This window comes from Oryx dammah, unplaced genomic scaffold (assembly GCF_014754425.2).
Source record: "Oryx dammah isolate SB20612 unplaced genomic scaffold, SCBI_Odam_1.1 HiC_scaffold_13, whole genome shotgun sequence".
Taxonomy (NCBI): Eukaryota; Metazoa; Chordata; class Mammalia; order Artiodactyla; family Bovidae; genus Oryx; species Oryx dammah.
Window position 1 is genome coordinate 28045506 of NW_024070197.1, and position 22996 is coordinate 28068501.

General features: G+C 34.1%; 1 protein-coding gene across 7 annotated transcripts in view; it reads right to left on the bottom strand.

Moving 5' to 3' along the window:
• Positions 1–22996, bottom strand: part of NFAT5 (nuclear factor of activated T cells 5) — a 117955-nt gene that overhangs the window by 19998 nt on the left and 74961 nt on the right. For all 7 annotated transcript variants that reach the window (XM_040253218.1, XM_040253217.1, XM_040253219.1 and 4 more), the window contains 6 exons: positions 21427–21619; positions 19092–19282; positions 17444–17616; positions 7510–7644; positions 7331–7383; positions 2436–2568 (listed from right to left, as the gene is read on the bottom strand). In XM_040253218.1, the coding sequence (XP_040109152.1) occupies positions 2436–2568; positions 7331–7383; positions 7510–7644; positions 17444–17616; positions 19092–19282; positions 21427–21619 (878 nt within the window). The remainder of the gene's footprint in view (positions 1–2435; positions 2569–7330; positions 7384–7509; positions 7645–17443; positions 17617–19091; positions 19283–21426; positions 21620–22996) is intronic.

The following is a 22996-nucleotide window of genomic DNA, read 5'->3' on the forward strand; positions in this document are numbered from 1 at the left end:
GGTTCCTCTGTCCACGGAATTCTCCAGGCAAGAATCCTGGAGTGGACTCCCATTTCCTTCTCCAGAGGATCTTCCTGACCCAGGGGTCGAACTCGCCATCTCTCACATTTCCTGCATTGGCAGGCGGGTTCTTTACCACTAGTGCCATCTGGGAAGCCCTATAATTATAATTATTATATGCCACTGAATATGCAAATCTTTAACCACAGTCCCCAGCTGAGTCAAAACAGCAACTAGTTTATCATAATGAGACAGTGCAAATTATCATAACCAAGTTTTCCTGAAATATTCTCTCATGTGCACACCTAAAAAGACATTCATATTTTATAAAATACAAAAAAGTGAAATTATGGGAAGATTCTTTAATTAGCTATATCATAAAGGCAGAAACTGAAGCATTAGATCTCACTATAAAATTTGCACAAAATATATTTATTCAAATAAGAGTTTCTGAGAGCAATTGCTATCTAGTATATATAAAATACAAGGGGGAAAAACATAAAAGAATAAACATATGTCAGTGATGGTCTAAATGTGGCCAAATATAGCCAATTAGTGTAGGCTTTATATTTGGCAATTTATCAAAGGAAAAATTTTAATAATGAGCATTCATCACTAAGAAATGAAGATTCATAGTGCTGATGCTAAGCACTTCAAAGTCCTGAAGTTCTTTATTATTGATCAATAACAAGAAACAAAGACAACAAAATCTCAGTATTTTAAGGATGGTAGAACTTTAAAGCTATTCCCCCTTCCCCCACACACAGTTCCTTCTCCCCTTCCCATATGAATGTATTAATTACTGTATGCCATTTTTCTCCCTCTATGAGCAAGCTTCTCTTCACATAAAATGCTAAATATTCCAGCAATTACTACAATGCTTTAACTACCATTAGTTTTAAATCAAGTTTTCTTGGATTTTTGAGACTTTCCTAGAAAGAAAACAATCAACTGTTTGATTTTTAAGTATAAACTAGTATCCTCTTGGAGAAGGCAATGGCACCCCACTCCAGTTCTCTTGCCTGGAAAATCCCATGGATGGAGGAGCCTGGTAGGCTGCAGTCCATGGGGTCGCTGAGAGTTGGACACAACTCAGTGACTTCATTTTCACTTTTCACTTTCATGCATTGGAGAAGGAAATGGCAACCCACTCCAGTGTTCTTGCCTGGAGAATCCCAGGGACAGAGGAGCCTGATGGGCTGCCATCTATGGGGTCGCACAGAGTTGGACACAACTAAAGCGACTTAGCAGCAGCAGCAGCAGTATCGTCTTTCCTAGTTTTGTTGAAGCCAATATATTTTTTCCAAACTTTGTTTTTTTCTGTCTGAAATTTCTACATGTGATCTTTTATTCTGAGAGAAATACTAAACAATTTCATAAGGGCTATATTATGGCACACTTTTGTAACAAACTGGTGGGAAATAACCAATGTTGTGAAAGTTGGACATGATTTACAAAAGAAAAAGGGAACAGATAACATTAAGTGATAGAGAATAATTATCAAGACTAATTATAACCGTCATAGCTACTGTGTTCATCACTTCTGTTACCAGGGCTTTCTTTCCTTGCTACCATTTCCCACTTTGCACCTCACTGAATTCTGAACAATTTGGGGAAAATGTTATCAGTAAACTTGGAGATATGGAAGAACTTCTAATTCTGGAGCATGCCTGAGATACGAATGGAGTAAATCAATGGCAGCATGGCAGCAGCCAAGTCTACGTCAAGAAAACATCTGAAGCGTTTCCATTTCCAAAATGTATTCTCTACTTTTCCAGGAAAAGGCTTCTCTGGGCAACTAAATGAATGTAGGTAAAAATCTCTTAAGATACTTCTTACCCAGAGATATAAATTTTTAAACAACTGCTCTGGTTTCTAAAGCACCTGTTTCACCTAAATGCTTAAAATTATTTTTAAAATACTTATTCACCAGATGTCTTTGATATTTTTGACTACACAAATTAGAAAATGTTACAGGCATATGACTCTATTTGTGATATTATCATTTATCTCTCTGAGATTATCTTTCACCTCTCCCAAAATGCATCCTGTAAGACAGCCGGACTGAAAACTACTAGCAGTTTCCTAAAGCAGTCACTTTCACCTTTCTGTACCTAAGAGGTATTCAATGAATGGTAATTCTTACCTTATCATATAAGGAGTACTTGTATGATAACTCTGGAGAGCCTGACTTCAGAGAATTCCTAACTTTTCTTTTATTACTAGAGCCTAAGGCAGAAACGGTTCTCTTAACTAAGAGTAAAAGCAGAGTTTGGTGGCCATCTTCTTGGGAAATAATGACATCTCCAAAAAATACTGGTATCAATTTACCTTTGCACACTACTTCCTCTTTTAAGTTGGCTGGTCTTCATATTCTTCTGAAGAAGGAGAAATGGATTACACCTTTTGATTCAGAACTTTTTATTTTGACATACCTGGGTCTGGAGTGTAAGTGAATGGCTGAACATCATGAGATCTTCCAGCATTGGTTACTACATATATTCCCACTGCTACTGGCAAAGTTATATGTTGATCATGATATGGGGGAACCTTCACAATAAGATGATTCTAATTGAAAGAAAATTATAAGAGGCAGAAATAAAGCAATATGTAAATTAAAAATCTGAAATAAAATATTATAATTAAGTACTTTCCTGTTAGCTGTAAAGTTTAAAAAGGCTGACTAGGGGGGAAAAGTATTATTTAAAAGTTCGGATCCATAGGCATCATGACATTAATCTTAAAATTGCTTTTAAGGTAAAACACCAATATTTTGCAATGGCATAAAAGGTCCCTGTCCTATCAACTTTATCTCATTCCCAATCTCCTCTAGCTTGTTACACTCCAGTCACACTGCCCTTCTTACACCAACACACTAAATTCATTTTTACCTCAGAGCCTTTATAATTTTGCTATTCTTTTTCACTGGAATACTATTCTCCTTTATCTCTTTAAATATCCAGTTCCTTACCCATTTCCAGGTCTCATTCAAATGTCATCTCCTTAGAGAAGCCTTCTCTGACCATCCTCTTTAAAGTGGCACCCCTCTCCAATCTGATCACAGAATCCTGTTTATTTCTTACCACCACCTGAAATTACTGTGATTATCTGCTTGTTTTTTGTCCCCTCTACAACCACAAGAAAGCAAGTTCCAAGAGAAGCTAGGATGTTCTGTTCTTCATCCTATCTCCACTATTAAGCACCTCACACAGAATATACTCAAATAGATTTGTTGAAAAAAAGAATGAATATATTTTCAAGAAAAAAAAAATGCCCACCAAGCACAATGTCAGTTACCATATGCTTTGTAAACCTTAATGGTGATATGTACTTTGCAGTGCAGTTCACTGCTTTCTAACCACTAGCAACTAATTCTCATTTAGTCTATTTAAATTTAAAATATTTCAATTGTATTTAAAACTAGTAACTAATTCTCATTTAAAGTCAACAGAGTTCAGTTTACCCAAAACCCAGTAAATCAAGGTCATTTTTTTGTGTGTGAAAAGAGTGGTAGAAGCATCCCTTTAAAAGAAGGGAAGAATTCCATAAATGCTTCAGCAGCACTTATTTAAGGGGACTACATCTTCTTAGAAGATATCATGAACTGCATCTGACTTATTCTCTTCTTCCCTGCTATGTTATAGTACTGGAAAAGAACAGCAAAAGGTAGTGACTGTGCTTTTGTATTCAGTATGTGATATGCAAGAGGCCAATGGTGACAGCTGAGGATCAGATGAGTTTAATGTCATTTTTCACTTAGTCAGACTCTGGAAGTTGGCTGACTCAGTTGAACAGAACATGACAGATGAAGCCACGATTTTGATTTTTGAGTACCTAGTTTGTTTCTAAGCCATCTTAAAACATGCTCCGAAACAGTCACAAATTTTAAAATAGCTTTTTATTTATGGCAATAGTAGAATGCTTTCTGAGTCCAGTTAGCTATCTAAAAAAAAATCACATTTCTAATTCAGGTGGAAAAACATATAAATGTATACATCCACAGGAATTAGGGGGCAAAAATCTGAAAGCACATACTCAATTGTATATGAAGCCATCAAAAAATGTATCTGCATTGACTCAAATTCTAAGAAATAATAATTTTAAAATCTTGCCCACCTTCATTTTTCCTCCTTTGTTTAAACACTGCAACTACATCAAAAGCAGTTCTACCTACAGTTAAGGAGATGGCTGAATGGATGGACTTCTGAAATATCTTCTCAGTCTTAAGATTATTTGACCAACTCAATAACTGAAATTATTCTTCCAAATAAAAACTTGTTCTTGGTAATTAGTAACAGAATTAGTATCTAAAAGTCAGATGAATATATATACTATATATATATATTTTAATCTTTTACTCCACTTGTTTTAGAGTGTAAACAAACTTAATTTGAAACTTAAAAATCAAATGAACAAATTATTCACACATCCTCAATCTGAAATCATGAAATTCTACAAATGATTTGAATTAAAAACTAAGTAAACTGTGAATACTGACAGTAAATTAAAAAAAAAAAACTAATCTCAAAAATTAAGAGCAATTAACTACCACTGAACTAGGATTACAATACACACAAAACATACAAAGGGTTGGGAGGCCTGTGGAGCAGGTAGAATGTTTTCTGAGGTAAAAAGGAAAGAATATCTAAATTTTAATTTCTTAGAAAAATCTGGTTGGATTCAAAATAACAATTTTCTTTATCCCAGCATATAATCTTTTTCCAGAATTTATAAGCAATGGTGCTAGATATTTTTCACTTTCCTAAGGAATACTTTATCATTGTCAAAATTGTCATTTTGCAGTTGGAGATATATACATAAAAATAACTGGAGACACAAAACAAATTCCTAATAAAACCACTTTGAAAACATATAACTTCAAAACTCTCAAGTCTTTGTTTAGCCTAGTTGTTCCCCAAAAATCTGAGGATCTTTTGGGCATTTCTTCTGAGAATTTTCTTTACATATTTCTACTGAAAATTCCATCTTCTTCAAAGCTCCACCTTATTTTTTTTTATTCTTACTCTCTAAAAAATACAATATAAAGAACCCAGAAGACTAGAAGTTGAGAAATTATAATCTATACATTTTTCTATTTTTAATAGGCTATTTCACGTTCTATAAAACAAGTTATACTTATTCAAATTATAGACCTCTGATACAAATGAACTTATTCACAAAATATAAACAGATTCACAGACTTTGAAAATAAACTTATAAAAAAATAAATAAATAAACTTATGCTTACCAAAGGGGAAAGGTGGGAGGGAGGGATAAATTAGAAGTTTGGGAACTTACATATAGGCATTACTATATATAAAATAGATAATCAACAAGAACCTACTGTACAGCACAGGAAACTCTACTCAATATTCTGTAATAACATATACCCATATAATTACCTATATGGGAAAAGAATCTGAAAAAAGAATGGATATATGTATACCTGAATCCCTTTGCTGTACACTGGAAACTAACATAACATTGTAAATCAACTATACTCCAATATAAAGTAAATAATTAAATGAAAAAAAAAAGCTAAAAAAAAAAAAATAGAGCTCTCCTAGGCTCTAAAATACTTGCTTCTAGTTTCCTTTTAAAATCACCTCCACATTGAAGCTGCTAAACTCTCCTTCTTTCTTTTAAAACCAACTTATCTTTCAAAATAATACATATATATATATGTAGAGAAGACATCTGTCTTTAAGATATGTATCTTATATATACATTTAATAGGCAATTAAGGACTTATAGAATTCATCTGTAGATATAATAACCATGTGCCTATTGCTCTTGGTACACATGAGTATGAGATATATTATGGCATTGACTATAAGAGCCAAATATTAACAAAGAATTATTTTCCCAGACTTTGTTAGCCTCAATTTTCAAATAATAAAAAAGTTTAATACCTGATGAGTTGATTTTTGAAGTTTCAAATGAATAGCTATCACAATTATATTTGCAATTTGCAAAGCCATCATTAAATGGTCTTTTCTACTGTACCATCTTCTGGTCATTTTTTGTTATTGTAGAGGCTCTTTTAACTTTTCATTATAGGCCTGTTATTTCTTTATTGACCACACTTAAAGTTTCTTTACTTTTAATGTATTTTCTGGTCATACTTTCTTCTAAATGTTTTTGTGTTTTTTTCTTTAATATAATATAATCTTTAGGATTTATTTTGTATATCTCAGCTCTGATTCCACTCTAACACACTTTCTAGAAAGCCCTTTAGAAAGAAAGAAAAAAAGAATGTTTTCTCTGAAAAAGATCAAAAAATTTTAATAAACAGCAGAACCACAGAATTAATGAAAGATCATATTATGATTTAGCCTGTTTACATTCTTGCTTGCAAAAACCCCAGGGCCTCTATATACAGCCACCAAATGAGGATATAATTCCTTTCCATTCCACCAAATTTTTATGATTATTCTGCATTAATCCACTGTATAACTTGTTTTACAGAGTATGAAATAGACATTAGCCTATTAAAAATAGAAAATTCCATCTTCTTCAAAGCTCCATCTTGTTTTTATTCTCTCTAAAAAATACAATATTAAGAACCCAGAAGGTTAGAAGTTGAGAAATTATAATCTGATTTGTGTTCTTTTGCTATAATAAAACTGAAATTGTTAAGCACAGTGCTTTCCTGAGTTCTTGTGAGTTCTACTAGCATATCTTTGGGGGTAGTGGAAACCCTTGAATTTGAAGCCAACTGTTCAGAAGTGAGACCTGTTCAGGGGACCCCTGAACTTGCAGCTGGTGTCTGAAGTGAGGGTACTCTTAGGCAGCACTATACCTTTAGCTTTGAGTTTGGCAATATATTGGGTATATAATGTTAAATTTCTTTATTTTTTCAGAACACAAAGGAATTTTTAAAAATTTTAAACCAAAAATGAATATTCACCAAGGTCCTACAAATACAGACTCTAAGTGTAATAAGTAGTGCTTCTGAGTGCAAAAGGTAAGGAACAAATATAAAACACCTGGCACACAGCAGGTACTCAATAAATAAGTTTCTCTTATTAAAAAGTAGGTGAAGATAATCCAAAGTAGGTAAAGATAGCAAATAAATATTAGGAAAGATGTTTCGTTTATTAATAATGGTATTTTCTCATGCTTTTAACTTTTCAAATACAGAACTGTCATTTCTAGCATCAGTGGAATAAATCTATTTCAGTTAAAGAAACTCAAGAAAGAAACCTTAAATGATTTATATCAATTCCATATAAATAAGAAATTTAATCTGTTGATTTAGGAAAATCTTGGAGCAAAACTCAGTTTCTCAACAAATAAACAATCGAACTATAAAAAGTTTAAATTATACCTGATGAAATAATTCCATATCAATTTCAGCTTCTGATTTCCAAGAGTTTTCATCTGATTGAAATAAAAAACAGTGACTTACTAAAATTATGAAAAATTTTTTACTTTGTAGCTACAACTGTATCTTTATAACAAAATGAAACACCCAACAATTTCTAAGGCAGTGTTATGCCTACTTACCAGAAACATTTTCTTGGAAAATAACTTTAGTTCCTTTCAGAAAGTTCTTGCCAATTAAAAATACTTCTTCCTCTCCTTTCACTGAACAGCTATGCAAGCTCTTCTTTAAGATTTCTGGCACTCCTGCTGGTTGAGCTGTAGGTATATATAAGCATTCCATAAGAAGAACCACCAATACAGTTCTTACTTAAAATCAACTCTCAATTATTCAGTTCTGTAAGTTGTCTTTGTTGACCCTTTTACTCTACAATGCAGGAGACCCCGGTTTGATTCCTGGGTGGGGACAGCCTACCCACTCCAGTATTCTTGAGCCTCCCTGGTGGGTCAGAGGGTATAAGAATACACCTGCAATGCGGGAGACCTGGGTTCAATTCCTGGGTAAAGGTCCCCTGGAGAAGGGAATGCCTACCCACTCCAATATTCTGGCCTGGAGAGTTCCATGGACAGAGGAGCCTGGCAGGCTATAGTTCTTGGGATTGCAAAGAGTTGGACACAACTGAGCAACTTTCACTTTCATTCTGCAAATTAAAATTTACCATAACAGAAAGCAAAGTTACTTGTCATCTTTGTTTTCTCATTACATGAAAAAGAAAAGGTGTAAAATATGAACTTGGTCATGTTTTTGTTTTAACATTCAAAAAAAAATCAATTTAATAATAGACATCTCACAATCCTAACCTTAAAAATGTTAGCTGTGCTACACCTTCACAAGACTTCTGAGGCAAAGTGAGCCTCTGGGTGGTATTAAGAGTATCTTTAAGGATCCAGATCTAGGACTTAGAGGCTCTAAATGAAAAGAACACCTGAAAACAGACTGAATCCATTTCAGAATAATTCTTTCTACCACAGGATCTCCCTGAATTAGCATACCTTGAGGATAAAAATAAAACACACTAGTTTTTCAATTATAAAGACTAACTAACCACTAGTAAATTAACAAAGAGACAGAGAAGTACTGAGGAGGAGCCAGATCTAATAAACTATAACCGGCTTACTAATCTTCCTGATTTTCTTAAGAAAATTTAATATGTACTGTTTAGTAAAATAGGTTCCAAAATTTCCCCAAACATTTCACATTCTGATGTACACTATAAAAATCCAAGAACTGGGTGTAGTACACAGTTTTCTCAATATTTCTGACCCCAGAAACATTTTTTCATTTTGACACCCAAGGACTAGGTTTCCACCAGATTACTCCCTGGAATACTGGTTAATGCAAATACATACCTTTTAGGTACTCAGAAAACTACTCCCTTAAGATTAAGCACTTTGAAACAGATTACACTATTTGTTGTTTTAGTAAATCCTAGTAACATACTAATTATATAATATATATATTATATATATATAACATATAACAACATACCTAATGACATACAGCAAAAGTAATTTTAAACATGGCTGTATAACTCATCAACTTCTAAATTAATGAGATAGTCTAATACATGTTGAATGTTACAAACCTCTGTCCATAGTTCTTCAGGCATTCTGTCTACCAGATCTAATCCCTTGAATCTATTCATCACTTCCACTGTATAATCATAAGGGATTTGATTTAGGTCATACCTGAATGGCCTAGTGGTTTTCCCTACTTTTTTCAATTTAAGCCTGAATTTTACAACAAGGAGCTCATGATCTGAGCCACAGTCAGCCCCAGGTCTTGTTTTTGCTCACTGTATAGAGCTTCTCCATCTTTGGCTATAAGAATATCATCAATGTGATTTTGGTATTGACCATCTGGTGATGTCCATGTGTATAGTCATCTCTTGAGTTGCTGGAAGAAGGGTGTTTGTTATGACTAATGTGTTCTCTTGACAAAACTCTGTTAGCCTTTGCCCTGCTTCATTTTGTACTCCAAGGCCAAACCTGTCTATCACTGGTATCTCTTGACTTCTTACTTTTGCATTACAATCCCCTGTGATGCAAAATCGTTTTTAGGTGTTAGTTCTAGAAGTCTTGTAGGTCTGCATAGAACTGGTCAACTTCAGCTTCTTTGGCATCAGTGGTTGGGGCACAGATTTGGATTACTGTGACGTTGAATGGTTTGCCTTGGAAACGAACTGAGATCATTCTGTTGTTTCTGAGATTGTACCCAAGTACTGCATTTCGGACTCTCTTGTTGATTATGAGGGCTATTCCATTTCTTGTAAGGGGTTCTTGCCCACAGTAATAGACATAATGGTCATCTGAATTAAATTCGCCCATTCCCATTCATTTTAGTTCACTGATTCTTAAAACACCAATGTTCACTCTTGCCATCTCCTGCTTGATCTTATCCAATTTTCTTTGATTCACGGACCTAACATTCCAGGTTCCTTTATAGCATCAGATTTTACTTTCACCACCAGACACATCTACAACTCAGCAATGTTTCTGCTTTGGCCTAGCCTCTTCATTCTTTGAGCTATTTTTCTGCTATTCCCCAGTAGCATGTCGGACAGCTACCGACCTGGGGGACTCATCTTCTGGTGTCATGTCTTCTTGCCTTTTCATACTGTTCATGGGGTTCTTGAGCAAGAATACTGGAGGGGTTTGCCATTTCCTTCTCCAGCGGACCACATTTTGTCAGAACTCTCCACCATGACCCATCCATCTTGAGTGACCCTGTACGGCATAGCTCATAGCTTCGAGTTACACAAAGCTCTGATTCATGTGATGATTTTGGTTACCTTTCTGGGATTGTGGTTTTCATTCTGGAGGTTGTGGGAGTGTAGTTCTTGCTTCTTCTGTTTGCCCTTTGATGGATGAGGCTAAGAGGCTAATGCAAGCTTCCTGATGGGAGAGACTGGCTGTGGGGAAAGCTGGGTCTTGCTTTGGTGGGCAGGGCCATGCTCAGTAAATCAAATCACTTACAATTATACACTGGAGGTGACAAGTAGATTCAAGGGATTAGATCTGATAGAGTGCCTCAAGAACTATGGATGGAGTTTTCTAACACAATAGAAAGCAGTGATTAAAACCATTCCAAAGAAAAAGAAATGCTAGAAGGCAAAGTGGTTGTCTGAGGAGGCCTTACACGCTGAGAAAGAAAGAGAAGTTAAAGGTGAAAGGGAAAGATATAACCAACTGAATGTAGAGTTCCAGAAAATAGTGAGGAGAGATGAGAAAGCCTTTTTAAATGAACAATGCAAAGAAACTGAGGGAAAACAACAGAATGGGAAAGGCTAAAGACCTCTTCAAAAAAACTGGAGATACCAAGGGAACATTTCATGCAAAGACGGGCACAATAAAGGACAGAAACAGCAAGGACCGAGCAGTTTAAGAAGAATCGGCAAAAATACACAGAAGAGCTATACAAAAAAGGTCTTAATGATCCAGATAACCATGATGGTGTGGACACTCACCTAGAGGTGGACATTCTGAAGTGTGAAGTCAAGTGGCCCTTAGGAAGCATTACTATGAACAAAGCTAGTGGAGGTGATAGAATTCCAGCTGAGCTATTTAAAATTCTAAAAGATGATGCTGTTAAAGTGCTGTACTCAATATGTCAGCATATTTGGAACACTCAGCAGTGGTCACAGTACTGGAAAAGGTCAGTTTTCATCCAATCTCAAATAAAGGCAATGCCAAAGAATGTTCAAACTACTGTACAATTTCACAGGCTAGCAATACTCAAAATCCTTCAAGCTAGGCTTTGACTGTGTGGATTACAACTGTGGAAAATTCTTAAAGAGATGGGAGGACCAGACTACTTTACTTTACCTGCCTTCTGAGAAACCTGCATGCGTGTTAAGAAGCAACAGTTAGAACCGGACATGGAACAATGGACTGGTTCAAATTGGGAAAGGAGTATGACAAGACTGTATGTTGTTATCCTGCTTACTTAACTTCTATGCAGAGTACATCATGCGAAATGCCAGGCTGGATGAATCACAAGCTGGAATCAAGACTTCCAGGAGAATTAAACAACAACTTCAGATTTGCAGATGATACTATTTTGATGGAAGGAAACAAGAGGAACTAAAGAGCCTCTTGATGAAGGTAAAAGAAGAGAGTGAAAAAGCTGGCTTAAAACACAACATTCAAAACACTAAGGTCATAGCATCTGGTCCAATCACTTCATGGCAAATAGATGGGGAAAAAATGGAAACAGTGACAGACTGTATTTTCTTGGGCTCCAAAATCACTATGGACAGAGACTGCAGCCACAAAATTAAGACACTTGCTCCTTGGAAGAAAAGCTATGACAAACCTAGACAGCATATTAAAAAGAAGGGATATCACTTTGCCAGCAAAGATCTGTATAGTCAAAGCTATAGTTTTTCCAGTAGTCATGTATGGATGTAAGAGTTGGACCATAAAGAAGGTTGAGCACCAAAGAATGGATGCTTTTAAAATGTTTTGCTGGAGAAGACTCCTGAGAATTCCCTGGACAGCAAGGTGATCAAATCAGTCAATCCTAAAGGAAATTAACCCTGAATATTCATTGGAAAGCCTGAGGCTGAAGCTGAAGCTCCAATACTGTGGCCACCTGATACAAAGAGCTGACTCATTCAAAAAGACGCTGATGCTGGGAAAGACTGAAGGAAGGAAGAGAAGGGGGTGAAAGAGGATGAGATGGTTGGATGGCATCACTGACTAAATGGACAAGAGTTTGAGCAAACTTTGGGAGAAAGTTAAGGACAGAGAAGCCTGGCATGCTGCAGTCCTCAGGATCACAAAGAGTCGGACACAACTTAGCAACTGAACAACAATAACTAAACTTTAACCAAAGTTTTTAAGTTTTTTTCTCCTTAGGTACTTATATATTTGATAATCAATTTTATCTTTACAAGAAAGTAATGTGGGAAATTACTATTGTCAAAGTATCTATAGCCCCGTTTTCCCTAGGCCTGCTCTTTCTGCCAGAAGATTCTTGCTCCACACAAGGTCATTCTTGCCGCACTCATTTAAGGATTGGCCACATGACTTGTTTATATAATGAAATGTGAACTGAAGTAATGTGCCACTTCTAGGCTTTACCATTTCCATATGGTTGCACCATCTTTTTTTCCTCCACTAAAAAAATAGCAATATCCCAGAAAAAGGCAGCTTCTAAAGCCTGGTTCCCACAGTAAAGAAAATGGAGCTGTTCCTCAACTGCAACCAATATTATCATAAAATGAGGGAAAAGTAAAACTGCGTTGTATAAGCACTCAGATTTTTTTTGGTTGTTTATTACTTTTAGCATCATTTAGTTTCATTTATTGATACAAACAAGTATCTTATCCTAATTAAATGCCAAATAATATTTTCAGCAATGCCTAAGAATTTAAAAAAATTGTGATTGTATATACATATATACTGTCTAGAACCACAGGGTTAATGTATGAACAGATGGAAACAGTTATCAGTCATACACTGGTAATCATATACCCTTTTAAAACAAAAACAAAGAACTAACTGAATTAATTTATAACTTTTTGGAGTAACAATGGAACTAGATACCTGTTTTTAAATGACATTCAAGAAAAATATGATAAATATTATTTTGATTAGAAAACAGTAAGAGGTGCAAAATTATATGAATATATTATAGTAACAAAATGAATGGAAAGTCTATAATCTCCCCTCTACCCACTTATAAAATACTATATGGAAACTCCACTTTGCTCATGATTATCAAAACTTTTTCCTATCTCCTTTTTTCCTTTTATGCATTAAAAGGCATAAGATGGCCAGATGAGGCCCCTCTGAAGGTACAATGTTTATTTTATATATTTGTGTTTACATTACACAAAGAACTAGTCTGCTCAAGATAATTTAACTTTTGACCTTAAAAAGTCTTATCTGTTAAAAAAATTTGGTGGTTACCTAACAGGACATACTCTATACCAAATGGAACTGAAGTCAGGATTATTTAAGCATTAGCTGTTTTATTTTTACCTTTAAGAAATTAGTAAGCTGCCTCTTGAAAGGAATCACATTGCTTTAAAAAATTATAACAGAAAAAAAGCAGCCACTTTTCTGGTATTATAAAAAAACAATGTGCTTTTAGATGTTGTTCAAATAGGAGCCTCAAAAACAAAGCTAAACAAAATGAACATTTGAATACTGAAAAATAACAAAGCAAATATTTCAACCTGTCAAAAGAATTAGAAAGCCTTTTTAAGGTCTGTGAAGAAGGGCTGTATACTGTCACCCTGCTTATTTAACTTATATGCAGAGTACATCATGAGAAACGCTGGGCTGGAAGAAGCACAAGCATCAAAATTGCCGGGAGAAATATCAATAATCTCAGATATGCAGATGACACCACCCTATGGCAGAAAGTGAAAAAGAACTAAAAAGCCTCTTGATGAAAGTGAAAGAGGAGAGTGAAAAAGTTGGCTTAAAGGTCAACATTCAGAAAATGAAGATCATGGCATCTGGTCCCATCACTTCATGGGAAATAGATGGGGAAACAGTGGAAACAGTGTCAGACTTTATTTTGGGGGGCTCCAAAATCACTACAGATGGTGACTGCAGCCATGAAATTAAAAGACGCTTACTCTTTGGAAGAAAAGTTATGAGCAACCTAGATAGCATAATTCAAAAGCAGAGACATTACTTTGCCGACTAAGGTCCGTCTAGTCAAGGCTATGGTTTTTCCTGTGGTCATGTATGGATGTGAGAGTTGGACTGTGAAGAAGGCTGAGCGCCGAAGAATTGATGCATTTGAACTGTGGAGTTGGAGAAGACTCTTGAGAGTCCCTTGGACTGCAAGGAGATCCAACCAGTCCATCCTAAAGGAGATCAATCCTGGGTGTTCTTTGGAAGGACTGATGCTAAAGCTAAAACTCCAGTACTTTGGCCACCTCATGGGAAGAGTTGACTCACTGGAAAAGACTCTGATGCTGGGAGAGATTGGGGGCAGGAGGAGAAGGGGATGACAGAAGATGAGATGGCTGGATGGCATCACCGACTCGATGCACATGAGTGAACTCCGGGAGTTGGTGATGGACAGGAAGGCCTGGCGTGCTGCAATTCATGGGGTTGCAAAGAGTCAGACACGACTGAGCAACTGAACTGAACTGAACTGAAGAGAACAAAAGTTTACTGAATGATATTAGTCGTTCCCTAAAGTTGTGGAAGAGCCAGAAATAAGTAAAGGAAGAACTTGTTTATTTTAGTAAGGCTTAATACAGTAAGTATTAGTAAGATAAAACATTATATTGAAGAAAGCTATGATTAATTTTGCCACATTAAAAATTATTATAGAAGGGTAGATACTAAAAAAGTATGAAAATTGATATTTTTACTTTGATCTAGTATATATATATTTTCTGGACAAATCTAAAGGTGTGAAAGGAGAGGATTCTTCTATGCCCTTAAAAATAAACAAACTAAAAGAAAATGGATCCAATGGCCACTGTTAAACCAACAAGTAGAAGCAGGATTGTTTTTCTAAGGTCACAAGGCACAGCATGAATTCTGGCATTAGGCCTTCTTTCCACTGAGTGCCTCTAGAGGGAAGATCAATTATCTGTTTCCTCTCCTTCCTTTCACTTCTAGCACCTTTTGGCCCCTCTTCCTTTCTACTTACCTCTCATCTTCCTGTTTCCTTCTACCTCCCATTCCATTTCTAACGAATTATTATTGCAAAGTTTAAAAGGAAGTATTGCTCAAGTTTATCTAATTCAATTTCACCAAGCAGATGGCAATATAAATGCCAAATAGTCAACTAAAGGAGTAAAAATATATATCCTACACCTCCATAATAAATGATGTTTACAAAAGCAAATGGAAGGGATAATATAGGTATTCAAGCAAAATCCTCTAATATAAATTGAGATCTATTTTCTAAATTCATAAAAAATCTATAAATTACACAACACAAATCTCATAGGTAGAGGAAATAGTTTTCTAACATAATTTCATACTGTAACTATAGTCCTAACCATCCGGGGGCTATAGCTGGGGTAAAATGAATCATTCAAATTTTGTTTTAGCACTGCTAAATTTTAAGTGACTGTGGTGGCAACAAAGCACAATGGCTAAAAAGGAGGCTTTTAATCCTGATCTTACTATATACTAGCTATGTGACCTTGAGGAAGTTATTTAAGTCTCAGTTTCATCAACTGTAGAACAGAAACAATAAAAAGCAATAGTGAGGGTAAATGACATAATGCTTATAAAATTGTTAATAAAATCTCTGGCATACTGTGAAGAGCTCAAAATATAGCAATTTTTATTATTAGCTCTATATGCCTTCCACTATATGCTGCTGCTTCTTAGGACTATCATATTCACCCAGACACATCTTCCAAGAACATGAACATATTAATATGAGAACATGAACATATTAATATGTTACCATTAATGGTGATAATTAATGAATGAAAATTATAACTATAGATGAAAATTTTCAGAAAATCGTGTTTTCTGTCTCTCTTATATTTTCTATCTTTGGCTGGATACATTTATATTTATATTTTAACAATACTTCAATTAAATAGGAAATAAAGAAATAAACTACTGAAAGAAGAAATAAACAATTATTAATAAAATGAAGTTGAGGGGGGTTTGGGGTGGGGGGAAACATGTACACCCGTGGCTGATTCATGCTGATGTACAGCAAAAATCACCATAGTATTGTAAAGTAATTAGCCTCCAATTAAAATAAATAATTTAAAAATAAAATAAAATAAAGTTGACAACCATCTCCCAGTTCCTGCTAAGGCAATATGATCTGAATTATCTAGCATCTCCTGGATCTGGTCTTCAGAGAGTGGCTATGGTCATGCTCAAAGTGTTAGATCACATAAAAGAAGAACTGCATGTACCCCACTAAAACTGAAATTCCATCCTTATAATATTCAAGTTGAGACATATTGTGATTTATAGTAAACTAGCACCCATATTAGAAAAACTTCAGAATTCAATAAACCATCTACAGATTATTTCTTCTGTCCTTATCTGAACACAACAGAATGGACATGGAATCTACAAACTTTAAAAGGAGCATATTTATAAGTGAATATTATTTTTCAGAAATAGTCCAAGGAAACACTAATACCATAACAAAATTTTCATAATAATGAAAAACAGAAGTCTTCTGAGTTCTCTTGAGATCACAAATATATTTACTACTACTCTTTTAAAACAAGGGCGTTTGCCAAGCTAACGTATAGGTATTCACATCTGAAATGAATTAAAAGGAAGGGAAAAATAAGATTTACTATAAGGGTGAATAAGCTGACAAAACTAAGCTACAATTAAATAACAAAGGCTTTGTAAGTGTCTGGGGGTACCAAGGTCATAATACTCATAACCATCCAATAGGAAATTCAAGTAAATGGAATTCACTCAGTATCTTCTGATTTTCTGAATTCAGAAGCAAGGCCAAAGAACATAATACTTAATGAAAATCTTCTTAAGGGATGTACAAAGGAAAAAATTTTCCTATGTATTACTTGTACTTATACTCATTACAGGGAAACCAGACTATATGGTGAGGCACATACAACACGACTGAATTTAAATACACACATATACACATCATTTTCTATGCCAAGGTCAGCAAAGTAAGAATTTAATTTCCCATTATACTACAGCACTTGAATTTGTAATCAGAACTCTCACTGCTATATATTTACAAAGTTCTGCTTACCTTTCTGTTTCCTTATGTTCTAACACAAAACACTTAGTATCACAGCAATTTACCACAAAATGAAGATGCTGTGAAAATCCTTCGGATTTGTAATTTACTTAGGCAAACTATTCAAATTACTTTTTATATCAGTATAAGATTAACAGGAAACTACAAAATGCTACATACTTCTGAATCTTATTAGAAATTACCCACCTTTAGTTTAGTCTAGAAAACTTGACTATAGCTTTTAAAATGTTGCAAAGTTTTCATGACCATAAGCTCGAGTATGTAATACAACTGAAATTGAGAGATATCTGAACGATAAACAGAAAATGGAAAAAACCCCTCTATATATTTAATATCTTCATATTTCTTACTTACTACATAAAATTGGAGAAGAGGGTGTTTGCAGTGTCAAAGTGGAGCCATCTTTCCTTGTGATATTAACTCGAAAAACCAGTCTGGCACGAGTGCTCTTTTTCTTGGAACCAGCAATTCCTATTCTGGCCTCAACATCAGCATTCCTCAATTTCAATATTCCTACGCAGTCAACCCTAATACAGAAAAAATATATTAATTGATATTTTCTGCTGTATAAATAGTAATATATTCTTAAACATTTTCTTTTTAAGTATAATTTGCTTCTGTATTAATTTTTGAATATGTAATATAATTATTCCAAATTTTTTAAAATAGAGAAGTATAAATTCTAAATATTCATAACTTCTCTGGTCAACTTTTAATTTATAATAATAATGGGAAAAAGTATAGAAATCACTATTTTAAAATCTGAACATAAGTTATGGTTTATAAGAGACACTTTTGCTTTAAAAAATTAAATTTAATTTAATTTAAATTCCTCTTCCTTTTTGTACCTAATTCGGATATTAAAATAAGGAACAGATTTTACTTGGAAAAAAACTAGCAACTGTCTCCCCCCAAAATGAAACACTGTACAGCCATTAAAATGTACACTTTAAATATTTAATGTTATGGGAAAATGCTCATAGTAAGTGAAGAGTAGGTTACAGAGCAGTGAGTAGATTATCTCATTTTATCAAGAAAAAGGATGAAAAAATAAATGTCAAAATTGTATTTAGTTCTATTAAGTTGGAAGTTGGCATTTGAAGAGTATGTTTTTAGCTTTTTATTATTACTATTTTTACTAATTTTAAAAATTTATTCTGGTTTTCAACTTATAAGGAGTAAGTACTATTTTTATAATCAGTAACTCTATCTTCCACCATATACATTTACTTTTATAATCTCAAAAGTTAAAAAAAGTCTTTATTAAATATGTTTCAAAATTTCCCTTTTCCAACATTATTTCCCTCTTACTTATTCAAAATAGCTTAAAAAAAAAAAAACACCAAGTAAAGAAAAGTCTTTAGCTATTCAATACAAATAATTACAACAAGGTCTATCCCATATCAATATTTGCTGCTGTTAAGTTTATCTTTTAGATTAAAGGTCCTCAACAAAAGGGTTAAGGAAAAAATATTTTAATTTAAATCCTTAACACTTGTAATATATTTCAGGAAATGAAAATGTGTAACATGAAAAATAGGTAATCATAGGACATCTTTTTTTTTAACACAGGAAAACAGAAATAGAAGGTAAATTTAGACTAACAATATGCTTTTTCATTCCAAGATTGGTTAAAGACACCACGAATGATGTCTGTCAGTTTCTACTGCAAACACTACAAAAGTGGAATTTAGGAAAGCAAATCAAATTGGTTGTAATTTTAGTTTTTAATGTTAATATTATAAAACCAACATGTAAGTCTATATTATTTTGCAAAAAGCCAGCATTCCACCTTGCTTTTATATCCTTGCCTTTCACTACGGGCATTCTCTAGCAAAGGGCAAGAATTCATTTCCCCTATTACAATTCTGCCATAATCTATTCTTTTTATTTGCAATGCTTAAAACTAAAAATCTTTTATATTTACATTACAAACTAAAAACTTTTCCTTCTATTGCAAAAGTGTAATGAACTAACAAAAAAATTTTTAGTAAGTACTCACGCCAGTGTCATATTGTTGCTTGGATCAAGGCCAACTTCTATAACAGTAGTGCCTTCAATATCCACTTCTTTGCAGGGAGTTGTATTTCGCCCAGTTACCCTGCAGGCCTGATAAAATCCATGTGGTTTCACTCGACCAGAGTCATTGCCCACAAACACCTGCAACACCACTGGTTCATTATGGCCTTCCAGCTGGAATGAGATAACATGGAGCATAAACACTAATTAGCATTCCAAATAATCAAACTGTAAAAATCAAACACTTAAGGTCAAGTCTTATATTATTATATTTATAACTGGATTACAGTAAAGAAATAAGTCCTTCAGAAAAACAGAAGAAAAATGTTTTCATAAAGGAGAATTAGCTATATTTGTCAAGAAAACTTTTAGTTCTGCAACAATCACATTTTAATTAAAATTTTAGATGTGTAATGAAAAATTATCATTTGTAATTAATTTTTACAACCAAATGAGAATGAATACACTATTCTTTGAAGTATTTATACATTTGTGGACTGCCAAAGCATGTGGGTTACTCAGGACTTACCACCACCACTAACGGAAAATTCACTGAACTGTGTTAGTGGCATCACCATCAAGTAAGAGTACATCTACTAAACTTTTACTCCGTGAAAGTTATTGGGTAGGAAAGCATTTGACCTTCAGCTATATAAATAATAGAGGAACAGGGCTTATTTTCATAGACTAGATGCATATATGCAACATCATATATGGGCCAGAACATTATGATATGAAAAACTGCTGGTTCAAACCAGGACCTATGGGTCATTTACAGGTCGCTAACAAGCCTTCATAAATTAAATTACAGTTTGTATGCTGACAAATAAATAAATTGGGTTCTTGATAAGGTTTATAGTTAAACATTGAAACTGCTAATACAGAACATAGAAAATCACAAAATAACTTGTACAATGCACATCAAAGTGCTTAAAAATAACTCATATTTTTTATTCAAGAATAGCTGTATCTCAGTATCTATGGTATCATAATGAGTCAAATAACCAGGCAAATAAGCAGTCTACCCAAGCTGTTAGTCAGCAGTACCACAGAACAGTGTCTGACACACAGAAGGGTACCATACCTGTTGAATGAGTGAATAAATAAACTTTTAACATCAGGCAATTCATCCCCTATTACAGGCAATTAATCTAACAATACTTCTATAGGCAAGTATTTAGATAAAACTTACTTAAAGCCAGAGCAGTTAGGTTAAAAATTTCAAAATATCAAAATGTCTGGCTAAACAAATATTTACATAAAGCGTAATTTAAATGTTTAAGTAAACAAATATTTACATAAAGCGTAATTTAAATGTTTCCATTTAAATGTTACTTGTCCTAAGTTTGCGGGATTAAAGAAGGACTGGTGTGGTGAGCAGTAGAGGGGTAGAAATGATACTGTACATGTAACTATTAACCAACCTTATAATGGTCATGAGTAAGTTTATTGATTTCAAGTTTCTGCCATTGTTTCTTTCATGTATAAAAAGAAAGGCAGTTCAATGAAATGATGTTCCACTAAAACATTTATACAAACTGTATTTACAAAAATCTACCCTGTGACTAGCCAAAATTCCTCCCTGTTTAGTATTTTGCAAGGGGTAGGAACACTTGTTAAATATCCCCTACCCACTTTTATTTTGGTTTGTCTTCAAAGACAGAAAGTCTTTATAATAAGGTAAGCCAGGTGCTGAAATTTAACTGCTCCTTCTTTTTCCTTTTAGTCTTAAGTTCTGAAAAGCTAAAGACTCAATTGATATAATGGTAACCCACTCCAGTATTCTTGCCTGGAGAATCCCATGGACAGAGGAGCCTGGGGGGCTACAGTCCACGGGGTCACAAAGAGTCAGACACAACTGAGCGACTTCACTTCACCTCAAACTGAAAACTTAAGTTACCTATCATCAACCAGCTGTTTTCAGAGCTGAATAGACCTGATTGCTTTTGACATCTCAAAAACCTTATTTTCCAAGTCCACAATAATTTCTACAATATTTATTTGGATTTACTTTAAAATATTTTTAAAATATAGGTTTGGAAAGAATGTAAAAGAGTTGCTACCAATGTCAAACATAAAGGGAAGATAGTTCATGATTGCCATATATTTTACTTGTTAGAGCACATTCTGTTTCCATTTAAACTAAAGTTCAAATGACATCAAAGGAACAATATTTGGCTTATGATAGACTTTTACTTTAATTTCTAATATATACAGTGATTAGTTTTATTTTAGACAGCTTTTATTGGTTAAAAACAAAATAACTAATGAATAAAAGTGGATACAATTCTTCATTTACTGCTAAGTAAAATAAGTACCTTCACTGTAGGAAAGCCTTGCTGTGTTCTGTCCTTTACTGAGCCACGACTACCCTCAGTCAGGTACCGAGCTCTGTGCTGGGTCTCAGGTTGTACAACTATCTTCAGCTCCTTTCCCTCACTTTTAACAGGATACTGTCCACATAACATAGGGCTCTTCTTTACTCCAGTTCCTTTTTGGTTTTCCAATGTTCTGAGAAATCAAAGCACAAAGTGGAAAAAGTATCAAAAAGAGTTTTCTACAAAAGTCATCCAAGATAAAGGAAGAAAGAGAACAGGCAATAACATTAAAAACAACTAATTACCTTACTGACAAAATAAATACAGCCTAAGGAATGATACATTCCATAAACAAAGTATCTTTTAAAACTTTGTAATTAAAAAGAATGTGTGTACATATATATATACACACATACACATAAGTGACTTTGCTGTACAGCAGAGATTGGCACAACATTATAAATCAACTAAATACTTCAATTAAAAAAACTAAAAATTGAATGTTGTAATAAAGTTGGACAGGGAAGACAAAGAATGCATATGCGTGGCAAGAGGAAGGAAGATTGAATGCAATAAACCAGGCATAACAGGAAAGAGAATAGCTAAGGTCACTGTAACCTTTCACATTGTACTTCAGTCAAAATAAAGTTTAAAAATTACATATATGTGTGAGTGTTACATAAAGTTACAAGATTATCATTATCTTCTAATAGGTCTTGCAATGCAAAAGTAGGGGTAGCAAAAAGAAAAAAAAACATAAAAGGCCTTAATTTTTCAGAGTATTTTCATTTGTGATTAAATAAGTAAAGCCTTTAGCATATAAAAAATGTATAATCTGGGCTTTACAGATAGGCAATTTAACTTATATTTTTAAGTTGGGTTTCTAGTGTTTACTGATGTATCATGCATTTGCTATACAGAATGTATGTTCGGAGAAATATTTCAAGTGGTGGTTAGGACTTCAGATCAATACATTTAATCTGAAGTACTGTAAATATGTGATAAAAATAAATAGTAAACAATACTATAGTTTAAAAATTACCTATGTATATTTAAAAACAGAGTCAGGGCCTACAATGCTTTTGGCATGATTTTCCCAGTCCTAAAGTTTACACTCATATTGAAGATACAGGATCCAAGAGATGACTGTGGCCAAAATCCTGTCCAAAAGCAAACAGGTCCCAGGAGAAATATTATGACTTCAAACACAGGTGGCTAAGCAGCCTAAAACCTAGCTCCAATGTTTACCTCTCCATTTTCTTTTTTTTTAATAAAATTTTTTAAATATGTGGACTATTTTAAAACTCTATTGAATTTGTTACAATATTGCTTCTGTTATATATTTTGGGTTTTTATTCTTTTGGCCTTGAGGCATGTGGGATCTTAGTTCCCTGACTAGGGATCAAACCTGCATCGCTTGCATTGTAAGGTGAAGTTTTAACCACTGGATTGTCAGGGAAGTCCCTACCTCTGTCATTTCTAATCAAATTGTTGCCTCAGTAGTTAATAATAAAGAAGGAAATGCTACATTGTCAGTGGAATCTGGGACTGGGGTGAACGCATGGCTAGG